Source organism: Raphanus sativus, chromosome 3 (genome assembly GCF_000801105.2).
Source record: "Raphanus sativus cultivar WK10039 chromosome 3, ASM80110v3, whole genome shotgun sequence".
NCBI classification, from domain to species: Eukaryota; Viridiplantae; Streptophyta; class Magnoliopsida; order Brassicales; family Brassicaceae; genus Raphanus; species Raphanus sativus.
The window spans coordinates 3,908,847-3,931,114 of NC_079513.1; the positions used below are offsets into that span (position 1 = coordinate 3,908,847).

The 22,268-nt window shown below is 34.3% G+C and overlaps 2 protein-coding genes and 1 long non-coding RNA gene across 3 annotated transcripts; 1 reads left to right on the forward strand and 2 right to left on the reverse strand.

The window, feature by feature from the left end:
* Positions 1 to 245: 245 nt before the first annotated feature.
* On the forward strand, positions 246 to 5,695 carry LOC108847263 (uncharacterized). Its single transcript, XR_001948938.2, has 7 exons — positions 246 to 381; positions 515 to 575; positions 901 to 1,007; positions 4,870 to 4,953; positions 5,147 to 5,208; positions 5,291 to 5,345; positions 5,438 to 5,695. It is a non-coding gene; the product is annotated as an uncharacterized LOC108847263 (long non-coding RNA).
* A 162-nt stretch (positions 5,696 to 5,857) lies between these two features.
* LOC108844982 (elongation factor Ts, mitochondrial-like) lies at positions 5,858 to 7,918 on the reverse strand. Its single transcript, XM_057005856.1, has 5 exons — positions 7,338 to 7,918; positions 7,098 to 7,261; positions 6,948 to 7,006; positions 6,743 to 6,844; positions 5,858 to 6,657 (listed from the first exon to the last, which is right to left on the reverse strand). The coding sequence occupies exons 1-5, from the start codon at positions 7,429 to 7,431 to the stop codon at positions 6,609 to 6,611; spliced, it is 468 nt and encodes a 155-aa protein (XP_056861836.1). The 5' UTR covers positions 7,432 to 7,918; the 3' UTR covers positions 5,858 to 6,608.
* Positions 7,919 to 11,528: 3,610 nt separating this feature from the next.
* On the reverse strand, positions 11,529 to 16,564 carry LOC108844095 (protein PUTATIVE RECOMBINATION INITIATION DEFECT 1). The gene is made up of 9 exons (XM_018617301.2): positions 16,097 to 16,564; positions 15,842 to 15,951; positions 15,581 to 15,756; positions 15,145 to 15,459; positions 13,994 to 14,960; positions 13,189 to 13,894; positions 12,828 to 13,108; positions 12,086 to 12,752; positions 11,529 to 12,011 (listed from the first exon to the last, which is right to left on the reverse strand). Exons 1-9 carry the CDS (start codon positions 16,562 to 16,564, stop codon positions 11,706 to 11,708), a joined length of 3,996 nt encoding a protein of 1,331 aa, XP_018472803.2. The 3' UTR covers positions 11,529 to 11,705.
* Positions 16,565 to 22,268: the final 5,704 nt, after the last annotated feature.

The following is a 22,268-nucleotide window of genomic DNA, read 5'->3' on the forward strand; positions in this document are numbered from 1 at the left end:
AAATAGAGTTACATGGCCGGTTTGGTTTAAGAGAAACAAAAACGACGTCGTATAAGTGTAGATGTCGTTAAAATATTCATGACTGGTTTGGTGTAAGTGGAAAAATATAACCGTTAGGAAACGCATGACCGGTTCAATTCGAATTGTTAGGTTCGGGTGGAATATACAGGGCCGGTTCGATTTCAAAATCAATTGGCTCAGTTTTTAAATTATAACCGTTAGAAAACGCGTCTCCACATCGTTCACAATTTCTTTTTCCTGTGAAGATCGATTCTCTCGATCTGACTCCTCGGAGATTCGCAAAAAATCCGATTACGATCTTATGATTAGTTTCGGTGGACTCTTCGAAGAATTGAATATCCGATTACGATCTTATGATTAGTAAGTGCTTCACTCTCGTGAATTTGGTTGAGGATTTCTAGGTTTCGAGTACTCTTTTTGTTTCTGGGCATCCAAATCGTTTCTTCTTGAAGAGATCTTTGATTAGGTTGTTTTTTTTGGTTTTATTTTGAAGGTCGATTCCGCCTGAAACCCCGGATGTGATTGTTGGGATCTTTCACTCAGTCGTCGTCGAGGTACGGCTCTCTCTCTCTCTCTGTCTATGTTAATTAGGGTTTGTTAAAGGTTCGTGTTAATCCCTGATTTCATCTGTTTCGTGATTTCGTTTTCAATTTTCAAAGTATTAATTTTTGCAGTGATTTTTGTAGACTATCTTCCGATAATCCGATTAGTTGCTTTTTTTTTTGAACAAATTGCGATACACTGTCCGGCCGTTTCTCTTGACTGTATAGGAGGAGTGTGTACAATCTGTCAAAATTCATACTCTTGTTTGTATAAAGGTCACACAAGCCAGTGAGTGTGGTTTAGTGTCTGAACATGTTTTTTTTGTGGTTTGAACAGATGATGATAGTATCGCTATTGGAGGAGGAAACTCACCTCTGCCTTTTTTCTTCCAGAGTTGCTGCTTTACATACCTGGAAGCTTACTCTTCTGCATCGCCACCAAAGGTAATTTCTCTGTTTCTGTGAACTAAAAATTGCAAGTTTTTGTCTTTTGAGGATGGAATTTAAACAAGAACAAAGTCAAACCCATTAGATCAGTTCTAATCGATGTTATATCATTTTGAAATCCAAAAAAAAAAAGATCATTGGCAAGCACTAATCTTAATAGTGTTTTGTCAGATTAGTTATTTGGGTAAACATTGTCCCGTAAAGAATCTTTTGGTTGGTAGTGCATGTCTAAAGAAGTATGTTATGGGGATGGAGAATAATACTCGGAATCTATTGGTTGGTAGTGCATGCTTTAAATAGTCGTTAAGACAAAGACTCTATGTGGAGAGGGGATGAGAAAACAATGACCCACGGCTTAGTAAAACGCCTAGTGCCTTAAATAAGGCTAGTTGGATTGGAAAAAACGACCAACAGCTTAAAGATAGAGATATCTTTAAGACAAAAGACTCTGAACCACAAGGCTAAAAACTGTCTTTGCCTCTAAACCATAGACAAAGACTATGAGTTGAATGGGTTGGTTTACGATTTGTTGGATGGAAAGAAGAACGACCAAAAGCTGAAATAAGCTTAAGACACAAGTCTGAAACAAAAAGTCTTTTACACAAAAGACAATACTGGGTTGCTTAGAAAAGGGGTCCTTGGTGGAATAAAAGAGTTCAAACGGCTTAAAGAAGTCTTAAAGAAAGTCTCTTGGCAAAGACAAAAGGGGTCGGTTTTTAAGATATGTTGGATGGAAAAAAAAGACAGGCAAAAGGAAACTTGTTGGATGGAAAATAAAATAAACGACCAACAGCTTGATGAAGAAGTCTTGGAACAAAGACTTTGAACCAAAAGGCGGGAAAAAGACTATGAGTTGGATGGGTATAATGACCAACTCTTAAGACATAAAAAGATCATTGGCAAGCACTAATCTTAATAGTGTTTTGTCAGATTATTTATTTGGGTAACATTGTCCCGTACGGAATCTTTTGGTTGGTAGTGCATGTCTAAAGAAGTATGCTATGGGGATGGAGAATAAGACTCGGAATCTATTGGTTGGTGGTGCATGCTTTAATAGTCGTTAAGACAGACTATATGTGGAGGGTGGGATGAGAAAACAATGACCCACGGCTTAGTAAAACGCCTAATGGCTTAAATAAGACTAGTTGGATTGGAAAAAAGAAAACGACCAACAGCTTAAAGAGGTCCTAAAGACAATATGGGGTTGATTGGAAAAGGGGTCCTTGGTGGAATAAAAGAGTTCGAAAGGGCTTAAAGATGTCTTAGAAATAAGGCTCTTGGCTAAAGACAAAAAGGGGTCGGTTTTTAGATATGCTGGATGGAAAAATGACCAGCGGCTCAGAGAAAAAAGTCCATAGATGGAAAATAAGACAGGCAAAAGAAAACTTGTTAGATGGAAAATAAAATAAACGACCAACAGGTTGATGAAGAAGTCTTTGGAAAATAAAAGATCCAGCGGAGATCGCTCTAGAGATCCAACAGGAAAATAAAAACTATGTCTACTTGAAAGTATACACAGACTATGAGTTGGATGGGTAAGGAAAAAATAAAAGGAAGAATGACAAATCAGTCTTAACATAAAGACTAAATCGAAAACAGTTTCTGCTTGGTAAAAAGTCGCGACAAAGACTATGGCTTGACGTACGATTTGTTGGATTGGAAAAAGAAAACGAGTAACGACTCGAGAGAAAGTCTGAAAAGCTCTCAAGACAAATACTATGATGAGATGTTAAGAATGAAAAATTTTAAGACAGCTGAAACAAAAACAACGAATGGCTTTGGAAAGTCTTTTGACAAAGGTTGTCAACGGCTTAACGAATCATACCACACATATTCTAAACAAGGATTAAGAATCGAATAGAGATTCTTTACTCTAGACAAAAGACAATATGTTGGATGGAAACATTGACCAGCGGCTTAGAAGAAGAAAAAGGTCACTAGATGAATAAAATCGACTAATGCTGACCAGCGGCTTAAAAGTCACAAAGACAGACCAAAAGACTTACAAGTAAACGAAGACTATATGTTGGAATGGATGTATAGAATCACCAACTGTCTCTAAGCAGTCTTAAGACAGATATGAAATGAAAACTACCACGGCTATGGATCCACAACAGGTTCTTATGTAAGCACATGGCTTTAGGAGTCATCTGAAAAAGAATACGGCTTGGTTTTGGTATAATTACCAATAGCTTTAAAATGTCTCAAAGAGTCAAGACAAAGACTATAGATGGAAAAACTAACCCACAGCTCAAATGAAATAAATTTCTCATGGCTGAGACGAGACTATGGATGGGGAGAACTGATTCTTTACTCTGCAAGACGACTTCAAATAGAAAGTCTCAACACAAGCAATAGCTTAAAGATGTGTTAAGACAGAGACTATGAACAACAAGGAGTAAACAAACCGTTTTCTGCTTGGATAACCACAAGTCTACAAAGACTAATGAGTTGGATGTACATAATGACGAAATCTTAATACAAAGACAATGGAAGAATGTCAAATCTTTAGACAAAGACTAGAGCTTGGTTTATGTTTTGTTGGATGGGAAAAACTAACGACCAACAGCTTAAGACAAAGTATGAAGAAAAAGCTCTTAAGACAAAAACCATGTCTGTAATCAGACAACTCACAGATTTGGAAAGTCACACGACTACAAAGACTATACCAACGGCTTAAGTACGTGTTAAGACAAAAATTCTTAACAAGGATCAAAAGATTCTTACTTAATAGCTTAAATAAGGCTTGTTGGATGGGGTAAAAAACGTAACCAACGGTTTAAAGATGTCTTACGAAGACAGTCTCTGAAAAGTCCTTCGTTGAATAAAAATGACAAATGGCTTAAATTAGACTTGTTGGACGGGAAAAAAATGACAAACAAGAAAGAGCTTAAGAGATGTCTTTACACAAAAGAATCTTAACTAGCGCTTAAGAAAGTCGTAAGGAAAAAGACTGAATTAACAATAAAATCCTTACATTTCTACCCACGGCTTAAAGTACAAAATAGCACACACGCAAGACGTTAGACCAACATCTTAAAAGAATGTTAAGACAGACATTATTATGGCTGAGATAGTGCTTGTTGGATGAAAGAAACAACAAACTGTTTGAAAAAGTCTAAGACAAAGACTATGGACCTAAGGCGTATAGACATGTCTCTGTTTAACAACCACAAGGCCTAAAAGTAGACAAAGAAAAAGCTCAAACAAAGACAAAGAAAACCTATAGCTTTAAAAGATGTCTTAAGAATACGACTCTGAAAAAGTCCTTAGATGGGTATATAAAAACAAGCAATGGCTTAACACTTATTTGATGGGGAAAGAACACAAGCAATGCTTAAAGATGTGTTAAGATAAAGACTCTGAACTGAGAACTATAAATAAGATAACTATGAGCTTAACACCCCGGCTTAAGTCCTTAATGGAAAAGGTACAAATGGCATAAAAAGTGTGTCTAGACAAAAACAATTTTTTGACATGCTGGATGGAAAGAATGACCAACGGCTAAGAAAAAAGGTCAGCAGATGGAAAAACTATTTATGGCAAAAAAGAAAACCACCAATGGCTTAAAGAAATCATAGAAAAAGACACTATGATTCGGTTTATATTTTGGTGGGTGGAAAGGGATGACCAATGTCTGAAATAATGACAAAGAAGAAAGAAGTTGTTACAAAAAGACTATGAACCGTTTTAGATTTGTAGTCTTTGTCACCACAGCTTACAGTCTTATGACAAAGAGTATAATGATTCGTTGGATGGCTATACGACCAACAGACTCAAGGAATACGATTCAAAAAATGACTGTTAAAATATATATGGCGAAGTAAATACTAATTAATTATGATTTTTGTTTTTTCAGGTATGTGCTTCAGAAGGTGTTCAAAACCAAATTGTTAAATATTTTGCGGAGATTTCAACTGTACCAGACTTTTGTGACGGGCAGGTGCTTTTCAAACTTGCTTGTAGTTAGTTTCTAAAATTCACAAGTATGAAAAACATATGTGAAATCAAGATTAAAATCATTTCCACTAGATACGCGCTTGAATAAGCATCCAAAATCTTAAGATATGAATGTGTTAGCCTTTATACTTATGTGACAACTTCAAGTATATATAGGCCAATACTGGTTTTCTCAGGTATGTGCTTCTCTCATGGACGTTCAAAAGGATTTGTCTAACATTTATGAATTATTGGTGAAGTATGGATTTAGCACCCTCTTTAAATTGTATAACTTTGCATTTGAATCAATGTTGCTCAAATAAGGCCTTTTAATGTTTCAGAGTACCCACGTTTTTGTTTCATAGAAGAAAACACTGGTCACTTGAAATTCTGAAGGTTAGTGGTTTCCTTTTACAGTCTCTGTTTTGATTTTCCAAGTTTCAAGTCTGGCTTTGGTGTTGGCTTACTCATTTATTTTTATCTTGTAGGTCTATTTGCTTCTGCATCAACCGATTTCAAATCCTAATGTGGTGTATCTCAAACCTCTATACATGGGTTTTGCACAATCACTTAAAAATACAAAAACATACATACACAATTACATACATGCATTCATATATGCATATGTACATACTTCGTTCTGTATATATTCATGCTTCCATACTTCATTGTTTACTAGCTTTCTTGATTTTCTGTTTTGACTTTTATGCTAACTTACTTGCTTCCTTATTTACTGTTCATTTATACTTCCTTGCTTGCTTTCTTGATGTTCTGCTTCCTTATTGACTTGCTTGATTCATTTTTTTCACTTCTTTATTTCCTTTACTGTTTTGTTATTTATTGGTACTTTTGTGCTTCCTTACTGCCTTCCTTGTGTGTGTTTTCACGTACTTCTTTATGTTCTGCTTTTGTTCTTTTTTGGGTGTCTATTTGCTTACTTGGTTCCTTATATTTTGTTTTTGTGACTCTTTACTAGCTTCTTGCTTACTTAACTTGCCTACCTCCAACAGAATTTTGTGATATGATAATATTGACGATATTTTTCTTGATGAGACTATATTGACAATATTATCATCTTTGATTTTCTCTGTCATTTTGTAGAAACTTATTGCTAATAAACAGTTGATTTTATTTTTGATATTGACACATATTTATATTTTGTGCTTATGGTGTTAGCAATATATATCGTGATTAGAAACTAGAAAGTAGCTATTATCTATATTCTATGCTTGTACACCATAACATCTCTCATTTTATAAAATAGATATACCTTGGAGTCTCTTATTTGGGTGCATGTATGACTCATCTATATTATGGTAGAATTTTCCTTGAAGAGTATGTATTTGTTTTGCGTGATGCTCTAAAGCCTAGTCACAACTTACAAGCACAATCCATAAGGTAAAAGTGGACAGGAAGTAAGCTTTTTGTAAGAGACTAAACAAGACATGGTTTGGTCACACAGCTTCCCAATGTCGAAGCAATGTGCACAATCACAAGACTGATCTTACTGTGTGGGCAGACTCACATTTTCTTAATAACAAAATATGAGAAAAGGAAAGGCCAACACTCTATAAATCTCATGACAGCACAGAAACCACAAGATGAGTGATCTGTGTTCGAACTTTAATGACCCAAAAAGGAAAAAAAAAGTCTCCAAAGCTAAACACCATGCCCACATTGAGCAACCGGTTCACCAGATGCTTCGAGCCTTCAAAAACAAAATACACATATTTTCATTAGCCGCTAATGTTATGCATAAGGCCACATATATAAAGAGCCGCAGTTACATTTACCTTTCGATTCCTTCCCCAACCTCAACTCTCAGAAAATTGGCTACCTTCACAGGAGAACCCACTTCCTCTGACAAATTATCCACCAGTGTGAAAAGTAATGGCCTTTACATTCAACAAGTAATTAATAACAAGCAATAAAAGCCTTTAATAGCATCATTCGCAATGAACTTTTGGTCCATTAAAGCAACTTTTTCATAATATTTACCGGAGACGGCCTTCCACTATTTTCTCTACAGCCATCTGAGAGTTGCCTGTACTTCCTGCCTTTCATATATACCACACTTAATAAGACAACTTTTACAGCTCAGTTTCATACCAAGTTGAGAGATTCAGACAGTAAAGTGATCAATGTTACCTGAGACTTTAGAATCTCTCGTTCATTTGCTAATGCTTCTGAAGAAACAAGGTCTTTGCTTAAAAATAAAGGCTTTGCTGCTACAACATGCATGGCTATTTCTGAGCCTACACGCTGAACAGTCTCTAGTTGAGTACTTTCACTCCCAGCTATACGGCCCAACCCTGTTTTCATATATAACAATAAAGTTAGACATGGGATTAGTGACAAATCTTGGAACTGTATTGGATAAACTTGTACCTGGTTGGGGACACGTGTGGAGATATGCAGAGAGCACACCTGCCGAAGGTTTTGACAGCAAGAAACCTCTCCTGAATCTGATATTCTCACCCATTACCGCAGGTACTTCTGTAACAGCGTTTGAAACCGTGGTTTCACCATTTACTTTAGGATGATCGAGATTAAGCTTCAACTCCTGAATTGGATATCAATTGCTCAGATGGGTCGTGGTAAGTGATCTTGGATACCGTGTGTTGTTGATTGGACGACCTGGGGATTGCTCTGGAAACGCCTCGTGCTTGGGTAAGGAACTTCCTGATGGTTGTGGTGTGAGTGGGAGCTCGATGCTGTTCATCAATGAGATATTTGTTGTGACTTACCCTTATAAATATGGAGCAGATACAGGAAACCCTAAAGACGAATTGAATGTTTGGAGATGCTCAAGAGACACTCGTGTGACCATCTCCAACAAATCTCCAATGGTGTCTATGAGGATAGAGCACGCTGAGCAGTAAAATCTAACTTTGGTATGTCTGAGACATATGTTGGCTTGTTTTTAGCATTTCCTTGTGATTTGAAGTTGGAAGTATTCTGATATCTAGCATTTAGCATCTTAAAACTATGTCTTCTTAATGAAAAAGGTTTGAACTCCTTTAGCATTGTCTTGGCTGCACACCTGGTAATAGGGTGGGTATATATTATGTTTTGGGAAAATCTCTACTATATAAAAGTTGACAAATCACTGAAGGTGTGTAGGATTTAAAACAAACAACAAAATTATGACAAATCATTTTTGTTATTTAAAAAAAATGTTAGTACTTCCAAATCTCAAAAAAAAATTAGAAATCATTTTCAAATAAGATAAACTTATAAAAATGAAAACATTATATATAAGTTAACATAATGAATAAAATATGTTTGAAAATTAACATAAATAAATTTGGAGTGGCTGGAAGAGAAGAGGAGGAAAGAGGTGTGGCCATTATAGAGGAATGGCCAGTGAATATTATAGAGATTTGAAAGAATAAAGAGCAAGTTTAAGAAGACCATTAGAAAGCCAAAAGTTCATTACACCAACTTAGAAAATAAAAAATTGTGTGTTTATTATCATCTAGTTTGAAATTCATTATCAGCGTAATAAATCAAAACTTGATGTTTATGAAACTTAAACAAAACAAATATTTTGAGTGAAAGATATGAAAACAAATAGAATTACAAGAACTAAAACTTATTGACTTCAACAACAGAAAGAAATACATGACCGGCTCGGTTTAAAGCAAGAGACACAAACAACATCGTATAAGTGTAGACATCGTTAATATATTCAAGACCGGTTTTGTTTAAGTGGAAAAATATTACCGTTACGAAACACATAGCCGGTTTAATTCAAAAGTGTTAGTTAATGCAGGTCAGGTACGGTTTAGGGTGGAAAATGCATGCCGGTTCGATTCAAAATCAATTGGCTCAGTTTTTGAATTATAACCGTTAGAAACGCGTCTTCAATCGAATAAATGATCCTACTCTGTCAAATTTATTTCCACATGTTCACAATTTTTTTTTCTGGCAAGATCGAATTCTCTGGATCGATTCCTCGAAGATTTGCAAAACTGGAAAATTCGATTACGATCTTTTGATTAAGTGTTTCGCTTTCTGTAAATCGTGGATTTGATCGCGATTTTGTTTTCCAGATCTTCTTTTCTTCTCGAAGAGATCTTGATTTGATTGTTTATGGTTTTATATTGAAGGTTGTTTCCTTCTGAAACCCCGATTGATTGTTCGCGATTGGTTTAAAAACCATCTTATCTGCGCACATCATGTATACACTGTCCCCGTTTCTCTTTTCTTGTAAGATCCATCATGCATAGTAGTGTACAATCTGTCAAAATTCATACTCTTGTATAAAGGTTACATTACACAAGTCAGTCAGTTTGGTTTTTGGTTTGAACAGATGATGAGAGTATCGCTTGGAGGAGGAAACCCCACCTGCCTTTTTTTTCCTGCCAGAGTTACTTGTCTACAGAGCTGGAATCATACTCTGTATGAAACCATCATCACCAAGGTAATTACTCTTCTGTATGCAAGTTTGTTTTTGTTTCTAAAGTTTCCGTCTTTTTGAGGATGGAATTCAAAAAGATAGTCTAATAGTGTTTTTGTCAGATTTTTATTTGGGTAAGACTTGTGACTCTATTGGTTGGTAGTGCATGCTTTAATTGTCGTTAAGACAAAGACTATATGTGGAGAGGGGATGAGAAAACAATGACCCACGGCTTAGAAAAGACTAGTTGGATTGGAAAAACTACCAACAGCTTAAAGATAGATGTCTTATGACAAAGGCTCTGAACCATAAAAGGCTTTAAAAGTAGACAAAGACTATGAGTTGAATGGGTTGGTTTACGGTTTGTTGGATGGAAAGAAAAAACGACCAACAGCTGAAATAAACTTAAGACACAAGTTGGAAAAGGGGTGCATGGTGGAACAAAAGAGTTCAAACGGCTTAAAGAAGTCTTAAAAAAGGCTATTGGCTAAGACAAAAAGGGGTCGGTTTTGAGATGTGCTGGATGGAAAGTTGACCAATGGCTCAGACAAAAAAGTCCATAGATGGAAAAAAGAACAGGCAAAAGAAAACTTATTGGATGGAAAATAAAATAAACGACCAACAGCTTGATAAAGAAGTCTTTGAACAAAGACTATGAACCACAAGGCATAAAGAAAACTTTGTCTGGGTATAATGACTATGAGTTGGATGGGTATAATGACCAACTCTTAAGAGAAAAAAGAAGGAAGAATGACAAATCAGTCTTAGCATAAAGACTAAATCGAAACAGTTTCTGCTTTGTAAAAAGTCTAGACAAAAACTATGACGTGGCTTACGATTTGTTGGATGGAAAAAACAAAAGACTAACGACTTGAGAGGCTCTCAAGAGAAACACTATGATGAGTTGGTTTGTAAATTGTTGGATGGAAAGAATGAACGATTGTCTTTAAGACAGCTGAAACAAAAACAACTAATGGCTTTTGAAAGTTATTTGACAAAGGCTGCCAACGGATTAATGAATCATAACACACACATATTCTAAACAAGGACTATGAATCGAAAAGAGATTCTTAACTCTAGACAAAGACAATATGGGTCCGTCCGTTTATAGATATGTTGGATGTAAACATTGACCAGCGGTTTAGAAGAAGAAAAAAGGTCATTAGATGAATGAAAAACGACTAATGGCTGAGAGAATACTTGTTGGATGAAGAAAATGACAAACAGTTTTAAAAAATCACAAGACAGGCTCCATGAACCAAAAGACAGATATGAGTTGGATGTATAGAATCACCAGCTGTCTCTAATCAGTCTTAAGACAGATATGAAATGAAAACTACCATGGCTATGGAAAACTCTCTAAACAAAGTCTTTTGAGAAATGTCTCACAGCTTAGAAAAGTCTTTCGAGAAACAACAACAACAACAACAGAGTAACCCAGAAGAGACCCATCATCATCATCACAGTATCTCTGAAATATGCTAAAAGGCACTACGCTAACCAAGTACTTGAAAATGTCGTTTCTAGCAACAAAGTATGTCTCGCAGTTCAGTTCAATCACAGCAACTTTCCCTTCACTCTGAGCAACCGCAAGCATACCCTCTGCAGCTGTCCGTGAAGACTTTTTGGAATCCAGTACTTTTCCTCTCTTCCTCAAAATCTTTCTGAGCAGCCTCTGTGTCAACACCCATTTGTTAGAGATCAAGAAACAGAACTAAACCGCAGGAAAAAGAAAACAATCTTTAGTACCAATGTCCCAATTGCATTCAGCTAGAGAAGCTTTAACATCTTTGATGGGAGCACTTGTTCTTTGCCTCAGTTGCTTGATGAGGCTTATCTAGTCAAATACAGCAGGAGCAGCCTCCCAGCTAAAACTCTGCAAGAAACTCCCGAAACCACGAGAAGAGCTTGCGTATCCAGGCGATACAGAGGTCGTGGGATATCGAGTAGCTTGGAAATGGAGAGAACACGGCGAATGAGAGGTTGTTTGGTTACTGGGATAACAGAGGAGACGCGACCGCGATGGGTTTTGTGTTTCACAAAACCCCACGGAATTTTAATAATGAGTTCGGGAATTAAAGTTAAATGAATATGTGCCTATTAATTAGCCTATTAAGATATGTTATATGACACAGAGAATGTGTTCTTTCATAAGTTTCTCTTTGAGAAGGTTCGAATGTTTACAGTCCTGATGTCATAACTGTCTATATATTCACAAAACGTGGAAACAAACACCAAGAACTCACCAGTATATAATGAAAATTTGGTTAACGAAACCAGAAAGCTGAACCTTAGGTATATGCACAATTCAACCTGTATTTACACTAAAGATCCGCTGTTCCTCACGATTTGTCTCATTTTGCAAGTGTCTTCTTTCTCTGTCTTGTATAGACCTTACACGGCCTTGAATCAGTAACATAATCTCTCCTTGTTGATAATAGTTCGGAGAACCGTTCCATCTCAACGAGAACCTTTTTGTTCTTCTGCATGCATATTGTTTCGCTTCCACCACTTGCGTTTCCACAAGAATTAGATACCATCAAATCAACAAGATAGCTGCATACTTCACCATGATCATGGATTGATGAAACCGTCCGTTGCATTTGTTCTTCAACTGTCTCATCTTTAGTTCCATTCCTCTGCATTTGTTTTCTGCTTGCCTGCGGTATTGCCAAATGAGATAGTTATGAACTGTAGTTGAAACTTACTATTACCCTTATCTGAATTTACTAACCAGGAATACGAGATTCAACTTGGTCACTTGGTCGGAGTTTAATAGCTGAGCTTGCATAAGCTCTTGAAACAAAATTACAATCTCGCTGCTGATATTCGTCCCATTCAGATTCTGAATCATGCTAGAGATGCAAGACTCATCGAAGACACTTCTCAGCCACGCCGGTTTGTTCTTGAGCCTTAGCATGGCGACTGTTACATGGACCGCAGGCTTGTGGTGGTTCACAAAAGTGTTTGATGCAGAACAAGGCATGGCCAAGGACACTGACATTTCTTCTGTAATAAACCTGTACCATGAGCTGGTCTTAAGCATCTCTGTTCTCCCTTCCATGTCTTCCCATTCTATTATCATGGACAGACAAAGCGCAGAGTTTGTCGCTACTCTTATGTCATCATAGAATACCAGACCACTTAGTACAGCCTTCACTGATTTAAGATAACTCGATGAACAACGTAGTTGCTCTTTTCTGATGTCTATCTGTTGTGATAGTCCAGTGAACAACTCCAAGAGACAATAAGAGGCCATGAGCTTGATTTGCGGTGTTCCAAAATGCATCAACCTGCACAAGTTATGACAATGGATGCAGACTACGGGTAGCGTTTCCAGGCTGCTTGATGGGCTAAAGAAAGTTTGCCAGTCCACAGCTCCAGCGAGAACAATATGCAGGCTACAAGGCCAAATGAGAGTCCGAACGGTTAGAAGTAGGGTCTATCAACATGAAAAAACTTCACAAGCTACGTACCTTCTTAATGAGAAAAAGTAGAATGGTAACGTGAATGCTAGAGCCTCCCCGATGTCAGTTTCATCCTGAGACTGAGTTAATGATGGACCTCTAGCGCAAGCTACATCAACCACAGTGTTGATAGCCGATGCCAAGTACGAATTCACCACAATAATTCTTGAAGAATCCAAAAGTGCTTCATGTGATGAGTGGTAAAGAACCAAGCAAAGAATGCCAATCACCATCATACCTTCATGGTGTTGTGTTAAGGCAGTGTCTCGCAAGCTCAAATAGTTTAGCAGCTACAAAACAAAACGGATAAAATGAGATCTTCAATTAGAAAGATGACAATGTTGGGGGAGAAAAGGTTAAGTGGCCAGACCTTAATAAACACAGCATCCCAGGATTCATCATTTTTGAGCACTCCAGGTTGTACAGAAGCTAGAATGTTGAATATTAGCACAAGTAGTGTAGGGGAAGTTGTTTTCATGGATGAGTCAGTTAAACCACAAACGAGCCTATAAATTGCATTGCCAATGCCACTAATGGATAAATAGTTGGAGGCAGTTGGAAACTTAGAAACGACCGTGGTCATTAGATTTAAAACTGAGATAACATCATTCTCTTGCTCTCCCTTGTCAGCGAGGTGTGTCAGCAAGTTAACCAAAAGAGTTGCGGCATAGTTGTCTCCTTCTGATACCAGCTTTGCGAACCAATGTGTGAGCGATCTCTGTCTGCCATCTCCATATACATTGTGAACTTCGTTTCCAATTAAGTTGTTCCGGGCTATCTTTTGGATCTGGTAAGTTAAACTTTTGCTGATATTTTCTTGTTGAAAAAGCCACTTGAGAGATTCCAGATGAATATCACAGGAACCCAAGTCCCACTCATATTCGTTTAGTAGATGGAAGACTATTCTCTCAGCCTCTAGACTGTAAGATATCTGGTATCTCTTGTTTTGAAGACTCCTGCAAAGACTATATAGATTCACTAGTTGCAGCATAGCTGGAGAGTCAGGTATGAGACTTGTCCTGTTGACAAGAATGTATTGCTCCAAAGAAGCAAAAACAAGCTTATCATCTGCAAGCCTGCAAACGATGCAAAAGAACATAAGAAGTGCGAAACAAATTGCCGCCCCTTAGTTCGTCCCCCCAAAAACATAAATCGAAATCAAAAGCATAAGTCACCTGTCATTGTGTATCCAACCGGTATGAAAAATCAGCAGAGCTGCAAACTGGCAAGATGCCAACTCTTGATTATTGGAACTATCTTGCCCGAGCAAAAATAGCAAGTCTTGTGGATCAGAAGGAAGACAGGTAAGAGCATTTCTGATATGTGAACCCAAATTCTGTCTGTGAAGAACATCGACAAGGGAACTGAGCATCAAATATATCCTCTGTTTTATCTTAGCAGTAGAGAAGTTTCCTAGACATCCAAATGAAAAACTGAACCAATCTGCTGAAACAAGTACTTCCGCAAACTCCATGGCCTTAACATCTGAATTCTGAAGAAGAACAGAGTGAAAGGTTTCCATTATGCCAAGAGTTGCTTCTTCATTGACCTCGTTGACATCAGAAAGAAACCAAGGTAACAGATGTGATACGCATACATCTATAACACAGTGTCTTAACTCAATGCACCTAGTATTGTTTATGGATGTTGGTGAAGTACAGTATGCATATACTTCATTGATTAAGTAGACTGCATGCGAGATCTGAGTTGAATCATTCTCAGGGATACTAAGACAGACCAAAACGGCATGTCTTAGGGATTCTTGCAATGATTTAAACACATCTGGAGTCTCAGCAAAAGATGGCGTTTTCATAAGAGAAACAGAAATGGAGCAGATCATTGCAAAGGCATCCGGAAATAATCCCATCTCTTGAGAATAATATCTTTCAAGCATCCTTTTCAGAATCAGAGCAATTTCCTGAACTTGAGAACTTGAAGCAATCCCAGGGAAATCAGAAATACAACTAGAAACAAGCTTTAGTGTCTGGATTTGAAAAGGATGACAAGGAACTTCGCCTACATAATGAAGCACTTGGATGACTGAAGGAAACCCAATAACAAGTTTCTTCCGAAAGGAATGCTCGGCTAAGGAAAATAAATCAAGAACTCTGAGGCATGCGTTGATGACATGATCTTTACAATCTGTTCATGAAAAGGAGTTCGTCGGTCAGATACATTAAAGCAAATATCTTAATTGGTGACATGCATGAAGAAGACGAATTGAACAAGCTGTTATTTTCTTCTATTCACGAATATGACAACTTGATTGAAGCCCAATGCCTCAAGATAAAAGTTCTTATCACATTATCAGGGAGGCTGTCATTACCTGATAACCGCAGAATCTCGAATATATAATCAGCAACATTTTCTTCTACCAGAACTTCGATCTGTTTGCTTGGAATGCTCTCTTGGGACACATAATGGAAGATAAGATCAAGGGTTTTTATTTGCACCTCGCTGTCAGTGGAAAGCAACGGACCTTTGATGGCCTCAGCAAACAAGACATCTAAACAAGGCCTGACGGTTACAGTCTCAGCCGTCAGCATGGGGTCATCATCCACTTCATCCAAGCTCATGCTGCTGACAGGACTTGAACGTGAATCAGCTAAAAGACCTTGCTGGGCCAAGATGGCCAAAAGGACTACAAAGTTTGAAAATCCATGTTAGCTAAAATATAGCCAAAAGCGTTTGGAAAGGCATCAGCTAGAACTTATCTACCGCATAAGAATGAAGCATATAGGTAGAGAAAAGCTCATACGAACCTATACAATTCAAGCGAACCTCATCTCTCTGTGTCTTAGCAAGAGCTTCCAAGGATAAGGACAAGAGCTTAGGACACAGTGAAGAAAGAAGCTCAGCTCCATCAACATTCTGTTCTGTGAACTGTAGAGCAGAGAATTTGTACAGAACGAAAAAGATTTCACCGCGGATCTCGTCACTAATATGAGAAAAAAAAAAAAGATAAATCACAACAGCCTCATACACACACAAGATATAAAGAACAAGTGGCTTCTCCACATTACCTAGGTAACTGAAGACCTTCAACAAGTAGGCAAACAAGAGACTCTTTATCTCTGATGTGAGAATTGATGTCTATCTTCTCACTGCTCAGAAGAACTCCAAAGCAATGAAGCTGCAACACACAGACATTAAGCAATACGTATGAGAGATCCTATCATCAGATCGAAACCTAATCAGATGAATTGCAATTTCACATCTAAACCTAATCAATCAGATGAAAATCTCAACGAGAATCCCCAATTGAGAGGCAACGATACCATATGAAGCTGTCGTCGGCTCCAACCTAAGGCACCAGAAGAGAGCTGAGCAGAGACTCTCTCCACGAAATCCTCGCCGACGGAACACTCCTCGGCGGAACAGAGAAGAGAGATCGTATCCATAATCTGGCTCGCGATCGGAGCATCATCGAAGATTGAGAGAGCGTGGACGAGAGGCGATACGAGGAAGCGAACGTGTGAGGAGAGTAAGGTTCGGAGGAAGATAGGCTGGGAGAGAGCGAGCGAGAGCTGGTGAAGCGCGTAGGAGACGTGGACGGTGGGGGCGCGTGGATTGGAGACGAGATCGGAGAAGCAGAGGAAGCAGAACGTTCCGCCTTGGTCTGTGCGGAGAGAAACTGTGGATCGGTGGCCATTGGAACATGGCGGAGATAGATGGTTAAGATCCGCCGCCACAGGTTCGCGGAGAAGATGATCGGAGTCTTGCACCGGAGAATCTAGAAACAACATTTTTGTGAGAGCGCTAAAGAGAGAAGACTCACAAATTCGAATTTTTTTTTTTTTATTTAGGGTCAATTAGGTGAATATACAAATTTTAGATGAAAATTGAGAAATCGATAAAAAAACACTGAACTTTTCAAGAATTACCAAAGAAATATGTACACTTGTCTGGCCAATAAAATCCTGAATTTTTATCGACTTATTTAGATTATTAAGAAACTTACGATTGACTGACCAAATTAGCACACCGTTAAACGAGAGTTAAGACAGCGTTAACCCAACGTTAACTGAAACGACGTCGTTTGAATAGCAAGGTATTTTACCACTGGGCTAGTGGTTCATTCAATGTAGAAACAAACCCGTTTAGTTTTATTTGGTATTGATTTTGAATATAAAAAATTCTCTAAAAATTTAAAAGGTCTTTAAAATTCCAAAAATTTGAAAAAATAAAGAATTATTTTATAAAATTAATTTTGAAACTGAAATTAAAAATTAAAATTTATTTTTCCTTTAAAAAAATCAATCTTCTTCCAAAATTTTCATTTTTAAAAACAAATTAAAAAAAATATTTCATTTAGGATAAAATTTTTGAAAATAAATAAAAAATCGAAAATAGAAAAAAAAAGTTATAAAAATAAATTTGAATCTGAAAATAATCCGAATCTATAAATTTTTTTTTTTAATTTTATTATTTTTTCTAAAGAAAATGCCCAAAAATAAAATTTTCATTTTCCAAATTATTAAAAGAAAAGTTGAAAAAATAAAATAATTCGAAACAAAATTCAAAAAAAGTGATAAAAATTTCAAATCTGAAAACATATAATCAGAAACTATAAAAAAATAAATAATAATAATAATAATAATAAATTATTTTTTATAGTTTCTGATTATATGTTTTCAGATTCGAAATATTTTATAACTTTTTGGAATTTTTTTTTATTTTTCCGATTTTTTTTTCAATTTCTTTTATAATCCGAAAAAATGAAAATTTTCTTTTTCTGGAATTAATTTTTCAGTTTTTAGAAATTTTAAAAATCTTTTTAAGTTTTAGATAATTTTTTTTATATTCAATCAGTACCAAATATAATTAAATGGTTAGTAACTTCATTGATTGAGCCACTAGCCCAGTGGTAAAATACCTTGTCATTTGATCCCAGTGGTCGACTTGATTTTATTTTCAAATCATGTAAAACGACGTCGTTTCATCTCATTTCAAAACGACGTCGTTTCACTTAACACCATCATTTAACGATGTCATTTTTTCTGTTAAATTTGCTGACGGCGTGCTAAATTGGCAAGTCAACGCAAAACATTGTTAATTAATTCTAAAGTCAATGAAAAGTTTGTGTTTTGTTTGACCAGTTCATATGTCCAAATTTCTTTTGGCAATTCTTGAAAAGTTCAGTGTTTTTTTTGACCGATTTCCCGATAAAAATTAGTAAAGTATGCATATTATTAAATAATTTGCGAACAAGGAGATGGTAGAGGGTAAAATGACTCCATTAACCTCCCGTAAGGCTTTGAATCAGATCACCTATTCCGGTAGCTCGTAATTTTGTCATCATCTCACAATATGCATGCATTTCGACAATGACAATTTTTTTTTGGTAATTTTTTTAAATAGCACTTTTTAAGTTTTTGTCACGAAAATAGCACTCAAAAATAAAATGATCAAAATAGCACTTTTTGTTTTAAAAATTTTAATATTTATTTTTTGTTTTTAAATATTTGAATACATTCCTAAAACCCCACTTTTTAACTCTCAACTCTAAATTTTAAATTAATTAACCCAAAAGTTATAATGCATGTTTACCCTTCAATAAAACTTAGTGTGGTCATTTTCTCCTTATGATGCTATTTTTGTGACAAAACTTGGTTTGGTGCTATTTTGTCTTTTTCTCATTTTTTTAGATTTTGCAAGTACAAAATGTCCTTCCTCCTATTTATATATATACTAGTGGTATTCCGGCGCTACGCGCCGGATTCAGACGATTTATTTTCTAATAAGTTCAAAATTATTGTTGGATTCATCTGTAGTTGTTAGCGTCAGGAATGTATTACTTTGGCCTAAAGTTTTTTTAGGTCAAAGAGGAATATTGTAAACGATTTTCACTAATTGATTCAATAAAAATAAATAGTTGATAGTTACACACTTACACTAAAGTAAATATGTTTGATTTAAAACATAAAGTAAAGTTGATGTTCCATAATAAAAACATGTAAATGCATGTACTATTTGTTTTGTAATTATCTGGTTTGAACGAAGATAATAATTTTTTTCATCCTCTTAAAGTGGTAACAATCTTCGTATGTTTTGTATTTGTCATGAAGTGGTAATTTGTAAGGGGTTTCATTGTAAAAGTATTGGTTAAATAATTTGTCTTCAAAATGATTTTGAATCCAGTAAGTGGAATTTTTAACTATGGTCCAGTATTTTCCGAATATAAATTGACTATTTTTCCATGATAGTTTATCCAGATATTATTTTCCCTCTTCTAAATTACATCATACAGCACTAATATACCATAAAGATATTTACTGTTGTCATAGTTTTCATTGTCATAGTTTCATCTGCAGACTGATGAAGATGGTTGAGTCTTTTGATAAATTTGTGGTGGTAGAAGTATTGATTAACTCCTCGAAGTCGGTTAATTATGTAGCACAATGTTTGATTTGGAAGTTATTTTTAACATCCGATTTGAAAGTTTTAATTGTTTATACATTGTAAGTTCAGTACATTAATGTTTTGTAAGAAATTACATTTATTTAGAGTATGATAATTTCCTTTGTGTTTTATAATTATTGTTATTTATTATATAATATTATATTTTGTTTTCCCAACTATTTCTTTTTAAAATCTTTGTTTTGATTACGTGTTGATTTGTGTGTTTGGTTTCAATCATTTTCTTGTTAATTTTTTAAACTTGATGAAACCAAAAAAATATTATCATAAATAAAATTTTCTCCTTTTTTCATAGAAGTTTTCTATTATTATTGAGCTATTTAATGTATATTCACTAAATAATTATTTTTTGACTAATTCTTTTCTAGAACTTTTGGCTGATTTTTCATTAACCTTTTTGTTCTCAAAATCAAAATCAAGTCAGCATATATCAGTTAACCCTTCTCTGTATATATAAGGTCGAATTGCTGGGTTTTTTACATCCTGATGCCACATCTAATGTGGAAATTTATACATTATTTTAGTATAATATTTCTGATTAGAATATATAACTTTAAAAAGGAAAATATGTGTAAATGTAATGGTTCTAATAAAAAAAATATTTAGTTATGTAACTGAAACCCAAAGTTTTGGAAAAAAAACATTCTTCATTACAAAGTCACTATCATAAAGCACATGAAATAATAAATCTAGCCTAAAATTTAATCTTAAACCCGACAATTACTTGTGTAAAAACAGATGCTGACATAGCAACAGGCCCGGCTCTGACGCTGTGCTGGAGGTGCATTTGCACAGAGTCCATTTCATTTTTTGACTTTTTTCAGCATAGATTAGGGTCTGATTTTTTAAAAACAAAAATTGTGTTAAGAAATGTGATCTCAAAAAATTTGTAGTTCAGGGTCCATTTTATGTTTGAGACGGGCCTGCATAGCAATCCAAAAAAGAGATGAAGTATTGTAGCAGGAGGAAACCAAAGGATAGTGTAACATCATAAGTACTGATTTCAAATGATCTATTAGCTAACTTACCTAAATTGTGATTTAACTTATCCATTGATGTGCATGTCATAGCTTGCCCATCGATGATGTGCATGCCTTGTAATGTATTCCCATATTTTTGTAATTATGCAGTTATATATATATATATATATATATATATATATATATATATATATATATGTATGTATATATCTGCATAGTATTTGTCATATTTTTTTATCGTAATCCCCTAGTCTATATTTGAGAAGTGATTTTGCCACATGTCATCTCTATAATCAATTTCACAAAAAAATGATGACATGGTTACTAAAATTGATGACATGGCTTATAGTTAAATATGACATGGACAATAACATTTATTGCTGATATATATTTTTGGTAAACTTTATAAAATATAGCAATAATTCATACATTACATTTAATGCCGATTTATATTTTTGGTAAACTTTTTAAAATATGGTAATAACTCATAAATCATCCCTAAAATAAAGATATTCAAATATGAATTATAAATTTCGAAATTTTATGTAATTTTACTTTTATAATTATAAAATTTTTATTACTAAAATTTTCAAACTTTTCTACATCTTTTAAAAAGTAAATAAATTTTTAATCGTAATATCATTAGTTTCTTTTAGATATCTAAAATTTTTAAAAATATTGTTTAGTTCTAATCTCTAATAATATTTTGAGAAGTCAGTTTCCTATGTGTCGCGTTCACGTTAATTCTTATTATGGTTAATTATAATAGTACCTTAATGAATCAAATATATCTATTTGTCATTATTAAAAAGAAAAATTTTCCTTTTTATTTTGGTTTCCTTCTCTCAATAACCTATATAATGAAAAAAATATGTAAATTTTAAAAACGAAAATATCTTTTATATATAATGCGATTCATTAAAAGGAAACTTAACAAAATAATTTTGATTTTAGAGTAAATAAATAATTATCCCTTTAAAAGATAATCTAAAACAACGTAATATATATTTTAATTAATCTATTTCTCAAATTTATTACAAAAAAAATTAAGTAACATAACACAAGATATTTTAATGAATAAAAATGCATCTTTTATTTTCTAATTAAGTATCCTTTTATATTTTTCCAAATCAAATATATAATAAAGAAAGTATTTAGAAAATTTATAATGAAAACATTTTTATATGTGATGTGATTTCATAAAAAAAAGAGAAAGTTCAGAAAATAATCTTGACTTTATAAGTTTATAAGTTATTTTTATGCAACTTCGTACCGATCATGACTTTACTTTCTAATTTTGTTTTTGCAAATTAACATATACCAAATTATAAAAGATAGTAACATACTTACACATCTATGATGAAGAACCAAAGGAATACAATTAATTCAATTTGGTTGAGTTAAACTAGAAATAATATATTTTAGTTTGAAGGAATATATGTAACACAATATATCCACAAAATGAGTAATTGGACTAATCTAATTTTTAATACAAAATCAAACACTTAACTAAATATAATGTATTATTGTTCATATTAATATTTGTATAAATATAAACTATAGAACAATGTAACATACTATTAACTAATATGAGATCTCAATTAATATTATGAATATATATTTACCAACTATTGCAACTAAGTTCTTTTCTATAATTTATATATATGCATGAGGTTTCATAATACTATCGTTGTTATATTAATATCAGTAACTTTGAGTCAATTAAAACTTTAATTTATTTTTACTATTTAATTCTAAAAAACATTATATTAAATTATACATAATATTTCTAAAATATATTTACAAATCTAAGGCAATATCAAATTAAATGTAAACAACAAAATTAATCAATATTTTAATCTATAGAATAAACAAATTATGGTTGAATCAGAAAATTAGATATTATCTTATATATCCAAAATTATACATATGATTAAAATAAAATAATATTATTTGAAAAAATAGCATACTGATTACAATATAAATTACATAGTAATTTAAAAATAAAAAAATTATAGTAAACTATTTAATATATTCATTTTATAAATAT